The sequence below is a fragment of the Bombina bombina genome, chromosome 1, assembly GCF_027579735.1.
Source record: "Bombina bombina isolate aBomBom1 chromosome 1, aBomBom1.pri, whole genome shotgun sequence".
Classification (NCBI taxonomy): domain Eukaryota; kingdom Metazoa; phylum Chordata; class Amphibia; order Anura; family Bombinatoridae; genus Bombina; species Bombina bombina.
The window spans coordinates 1,077,819,332-1,077,825,621 of NC_069499.1; the positions used below are offsets into that span (position 1 = coordinate 1,077,819,332).

At 38.8% G+C, this 6,290-nt stretch overlaps 1 protein-coding gene across 1 annotated transcript in view; it reads right to left on the reverse strand.

The window, feature by feature from the left end:
- DPM1 (dolichyl-phosphate mannosyltransferase subunit 1, catalytic) overlaps positions 1-2,313 on the reverse strand; it is a 71,255-nt gene extending 68,942 nt beyond the window's left edge. The window contains exon 1 of the mRNA XM_053693218.1: positions 2,115-2,313. Within this exon, the coding sequence (XP_053549193.1) occupies positions 2,115-2,254 (140 nt within the window). The 5' untranslated portion in view covers positions 2,255-2,313. The remainder of the gene's footprint in view (positions 1-2,114) is intronic.
- Between the last annotated feature and the right edge of the window lie 3,977 nt (positions 2,314-6,290).

The window sequence follows — 6,290 nt, forward strand, 5'->3', positions numbered from 1 at the left end:
TTATTTACAATTTTTCAACGTTATGCCACCCTGTTTAACTACTATACGTTAAAAAGTGTTTACTTAAGCTTGAGACCCATAAAATTGAAAAATGAGGTTCTTGTCTGGAGATCCAAAAGTGGTTTCCATTGTCAACAATTGTCTCCCATACATTTCTATATACACTTGTCTGAGGTCCAAGAGCGGCCTCTAATACCATCTGGGAGGCGCTTCAGATTATTAGGCATTTTATTTATATACTATACTCCTAGAGTGTCCTTTTGCAATATGTATTGTGTCTCTCGATTTGTACCATATGAAGTTTATATGTTATTATATGCTTGGTTTTATGTTTCATGTATGCCTTGCCTTGAACCTCAATAAAAAAAAAACAAAAACAAAAAAAAAACAAAAAAAAAAAAAAAAAAAAACAGGGGCACTTTCATTCATCAAAGTTTAGACGGCAGCCGTTTTGATTAAAAAAAAAAAAACAAAAAAAACTTACCTTTGTTTTTTTAACAGCCAGAGCAGCTTCCCCCACCAGGAGATCCTTTCTTCACACGTCATCAATGACTAATCCAGCTTTCTCCAATCACTGAATAGCCTCAGACAATGACTACCCTGGGGGGGAAAGCCGTGATTGGAGGAAGCTGGATTAGTCATTGATGACGTGTGAAGAGAGTATCTGCGGGTGGGGGAAGCTGCTCTGGCTGTGCAAAGAAGAGAGGTAAGTTTTTAATCAAAAATGGCTGCTTTGTAAACTTTGATGAATGAAAGTGCCCCTTTGTGGGTCCCATTCAAAACTTTACAAGGGTGATTGCAGGTATTACGCTGCAGGGGGCGTATGTTGGCCTAGGAAGACAAGGCACTTGTCTAGAGCAGCAGATTGGAGGGGGCAGCACTTTTTGTGGCTATATTTGTAAGAAGCATTAAACAGGTATATAATGAGAGATGTTGCGAAAGAAGCTTATATTCTAGGGGGTATAATAAAAGACTGCCCGTGGAGCTTACTTTTCAGAGGTAACTCTGGTCCTTTGTTGGCTTTCAGTGCTTAATATTGTGTTTGGGGAAGCATTGTATAAAGAAATCTGTGTTTGTGTATATATATATATATATATATATATATATATATACACACACAATAGATAGATGTGCGTTTGTGTGTATGTGAATGTGTATATGTTTTTGCGAGTGTGTGTTTATAACTCTGTGTGTTATATAAGGGGGCAGCAGAATATGCCATTGCGCTGTTCTTTTGGGAAGGTGTAGCCTCTGGACCAAAATTCTGAATCAATAAACAAATACCAGTTATTAAAGGGACAGTATACACTCATTTTTATATAACTGCATGTAACAGACACTACTATAAAGAATAAGATGCACAGATACTGATATAAAAATCCAGTATAAAACTGTTTAACTACTTACTTAGAAGCTCTCAGTATAGCTCGAAACGGTAATGGGAAAGCCCACTGCAAGTGGGAAATAAGACGCCCCCCTTCTTTTGCATATAAAAATACCCTTTACACAAACAGGAGCAAGCTGGAGTAGGTAGCTGACAGTATTCTCATAAAACTTTGGGGCTTGGTTAGGAGTCTGAAAATCGGAGCAATGTTATTTAAAAATAAGCAAAACTAAGCATTTTTTTTTTTTTTAATAAAAACCAAACAAAAACACACCACTTTATGGGCTATATAAATATATAATCTACAAAACATTTATGCAAAGAAAAAAAATGAGTGTATATTGTCCCTTTAAGGAAATGCAAGGATACAAAGGGGGGGGGGGTGTCTCAAATTTATAAAAATATTTGTCATAGATTAGGTGACGATTTCTGGAGATTACCTGCAGTGTCGAATATAAGTCTTTATTTCTATTATTGACAGAAGGGAGGATAAAAACCATCCAAAACATTTTTAAATTATTTAAAACGAAAAAATAAAAGACTGGACAACGTTGTACTAATTCCCCAAATGCAATACATAAGTATATGAACGATACAACAATGGAAAAGGTAATCAGCTGTATAATGACGGATGTAACTAGAGTTTTACTGACAGGCTGTCACTAAACGTCACCCAATGCATTGTGGGTACTCTAGCTCTCACAGCTGTACGGAACCGCACTACCCTCACCTTTCTCCGAAATACTTCACCAGCAGCCAGACGATCAGTGGCAAGTTATCCCGTTCATTATACGTCGGCAACAGCACAGAGTACTTGTCACCACTGGCTTCGTCAGCCTTTACGTTTCTTCTGGTAGTGGTTGTAGCCATTGTGAAATATCTAACATCCAATGGCGCAGAACTCCACCTCCTCCTTACAGGTAGGAGGAGGAAATTGCGTCTGACGCCAAACGCTGACCAATCGTGTTAGGGTGGTCTATCGTTTAGCCATCCAAATTATACCTTCAAACTGCGTAGAGTTTATTCGTTCACTGATTGGTACTACAAACTAAGAAAAGCTCTGTATTTAAAACCAACTTCTCACATTTATTCATAGCGTTTTCAGAATCGATAATCGACGTTGGCTGTTGCGGTTTTTAAAGAGGAGCGTCCATTCTTTTTTTTTTAGTGTACAACCCATTGGATGAGACGTGTCGCCCCTAAGAACCCTGCTTTTTCAATATGTGGCTCTGTGTCTCTCCAGCTACCATGTGATTGTCATAACAATAAAAGATACTTGAAAGTTATTAGTTATTATATCAACCATATTAATAAATCACAAAAAAACAAAATTTAAAATAAGATGTTGCTTGTCTTTATAGCTGTCAAATGATCAGCATAGTAATAATCAATTTTCAGCAACTCAGTCTAATACAATTTAAAGCACAATTAAACACATTTGAATAATCAACAATGCATAATAAAAGATAATGCAAAAAAAAAAAAAAAAAACCTTAGTTTGAATTTCTAATGAGTAGTAGATTTTTTTCAGATTAATTTGAGTTAGTTCAGGTTTCCTTCCCCTGGCATAAAGTGACACTCGTTAGCCAATCACAAAATGCATATATTTATATACTGCTAACCTTTCAATATTTGAACCTGACAAAGAGGGACACCTTTCTCCTAGTTGACCCTATCTCACCGTTAGGACGTTCCATACCGTCCTATCTGCGCTGGGCCTTAGCGCTGTTAGGACGGCATCGAATGTCCTACCCAATTGGCTGTCCTGCAGCCATAGCGGCTTCGTAAATGGGATTGTGGGCTGGAGGGAGTGCCTAGCATCATAGGCACTCCACCCTGACCCAATCCCATCATTGAAATCACGTGATCGCATGAACGATTGCATGATTTCAATTTGTTTACATCGGAACTTGGTTTACCATATACATACACGCTCATACACACATATTTACACACACATACATATTTACACATTCATACATGTAGACTTATACACACATATACATACAGGAGTCAAGTCCAGCGGGAACGCATGAGAACAGAGTTTCTGCACTATTTTTGCAGGTGGAACTAAGTTCCCCCTGGAAAAAGAACAGAAATGCTGCTGCTACTGGTTGGAACAGCGGGAGCACAGTCTGGTTAGAGGGAAAGTGAGATCCTCTAGTACAGAGCTTTCCAAACTTTTCATCTTGGTGACACACTTTTTAGCCCTACATCATTTCGTGACACATTAAATCAGTTGTACTAGCAAAAAGGAAGTTAAACTAACTTGTTTTAAGAGATACGGACACATACATAAATTATATAATAACTAAATGTATTTACAAGTAAAAGTATGTATGTGCAAGAATTAAAAAATAACTACACCAATTCCTACTTATTATTTTAATGGGATGTATGAGGTTGATGGGATGAACACAATTTCTGAATATTTGGTGGAATATTAGATAAAGACACTCACATTTCATCAGCAAGCATTTTTAAGCTTCCACTTCCTATCCATATATCAAGAGCAGGAGCAGCAATGCACTACTGGGAGCTAGCTGCAAAACCCCCCCACTGACTTCAGCTCAGCGTTTAAGCTGCCGCCCTCGGTGAGTCTGATTGACTACTGCCCGCGCTGCAAACACACTGCTGTCCCACTCACTGACTACACATGCAGTCACAAGCTAATTAAGGAGACTACACGTGCAGTCAGGAGTCAATGTGCCGCCAAAGCCGCCAATTGGAATAGTTTCAATTCCCACTGAGCTGCGGCAATAGGATAAGACGATCTGTGACCCCCTAGGTATCAATCACGTGTCAACCATGTGATATGTGTAGCAAGCAGGCGGAAAGTCAGAACCCCCCCCCCAAAAAAAACTAATAATTAAATTTAAAAAAATGTGTGCTGAAGCAGGGACACACCTACACACTGCTGCCGACACACTAGTGTGTCCCGACACACAATTTGGAAAGCACTGCTCTAGTAATATACAGTAACACTGAGTTAAAACAAAGTATGGACATGTCATGTCCTTCCAGCTTCCTGCTTTCTCTCTGATTGGAATTCCTTTTAGTTCTTCCAGAGATAGATGGGATGAGGTTTGCAAGTGAAAAACGTGTACACACAAAGGAACATAGTCCTTGCAATTAAAGGGGTTTGTGAAACATCTTGTAGTAGGATAAGCCCAATTACTTCCAACGCTGACCTGTGTAAAAGAATGTATTTGCTGCAGATTTAACCTTACCAGTTTCATCCAAAAGTTTAAGGTGACCTGTTTTTGCTTTCAATTTTACTGTGCCCTCATCCTTCCTACTTCCTCTGGCAGTGTTACTTGCTTCACATTTAGGGCTAGATTACATGTGGCGCAGTATATTGCGTTTTTGCGATCGTGAAAACACTGCTAGAGTAAAAGGGATACTAAACCCACATTTTTTATCTTAAAGGGATAGTCTAGGCCAAAATAAACTTTCCTGATTCAGATAGAGCATGTAATTTTAAACAATTTTCCAATTTACTTTCATCACCAATTTTGCTTTGTTCCTTTGGTATTCTTAGTTGAAAGCTTAACCTAGGAGGTTCATATGCTAATTTCTTAGACCTTGAAGACCACCTCTATTCAGAATGCATTTTAACCGTTTTTCACCACTAGAGGGTTTTAGTTCATGTATTTCATATAGATAACACTGTGTTCGTGCACGTGAAGTTATCTGGGAGCAGGCACTGATTGGCTAAACTGCAATTTTAAGCAACTTTCTAATTTACTCTTATTATAAATTTTCCATCGTTCTCTTGCTATCTTTATTTGAAAAGCAGGAATGTAAAGGCCCATTTTTGGTTCAGCACCCTGGGTAGTGCTTGCTGATTGGTGGCTCCTAATCTTAAATTCCTGCTTTTTCAAATAAAGTTATCAAAAGAATAAAGAAATATTGATAATAGGAGTAAATTAGAAAGTTGCTTAAAATTGCATGCTGTATCTGAATCATGAAAGAAAAAAATTGGATTTATTATCCCTTTAAAGGGGCAGTAAACTTACAAACTAATGTTATAAAATTCTGCACATAGTGCAGAATTATATAACATTAGCTAAGTGACAGATTTATACATTAAAGGATTGCAGAGAATTTTTATTTAAAAGTTAATTTTTCCAGAATGCCACTACTTGCTCTACTGAGTGGTTCTGGTTTTTCCTCAGCGCATCGCGGCAACACTGTCTAGTCACAGCGTACCCGGTCGTGCCATTAAACTGAATGTAGCAGGAGCTAGTTACATTCAGTTTGAAGACTTCTTGCTGGCTGGATGGATCCTTCAAGCGGAACTATTGAAACAGCCAATAGGATGAGCGCTGCTCAAATTCTATTGGATGATTGGAATAGCCAATAGGATTTTAGCATCTCTCATCCTATTGACTGATTAGAACCTTTCAGCCAATAGGAATGCAAGGGACGCCATCTTGGATGATGTCACTTGCATTCAAGATCCAGTTTACGGCGGAGACCGTATTGAAGAGGAGCTCCTCATCGGATGTCTTCAGGATGGACCCTCTCCTCACCGGATGGATGAAGATAGAAGAGGCCGCATGGGTGAAGACTTCGCAATCTGGATAAAAATGGAAGAGGCCGCCCGGATGAAGACTTCTTGCCCGCTGGATGGATCCTTCAAGCGGAACTTCAAAAACTGTAAGTGGATCGTCGGGGGTTAGTGTTAGGTTTATTTAAGTTTTTTTTTGGGTGGGTTTTATTTTAGAGTAGGGTTTGGGCAGTAAAAGAGCTAAATGCCCTTTTAAGGGAAATGACCATACAAATTGCCTGGTATTTCAGGGCAATGGAGAGCTTAGGTTTTTTAGGTAGGGTTTTATTTGGGGGGGGGGGTTGGTTGTGTGGGTGGTGGGTTTTACTGTTGTGGGGGTGTTTGTATTTTTTT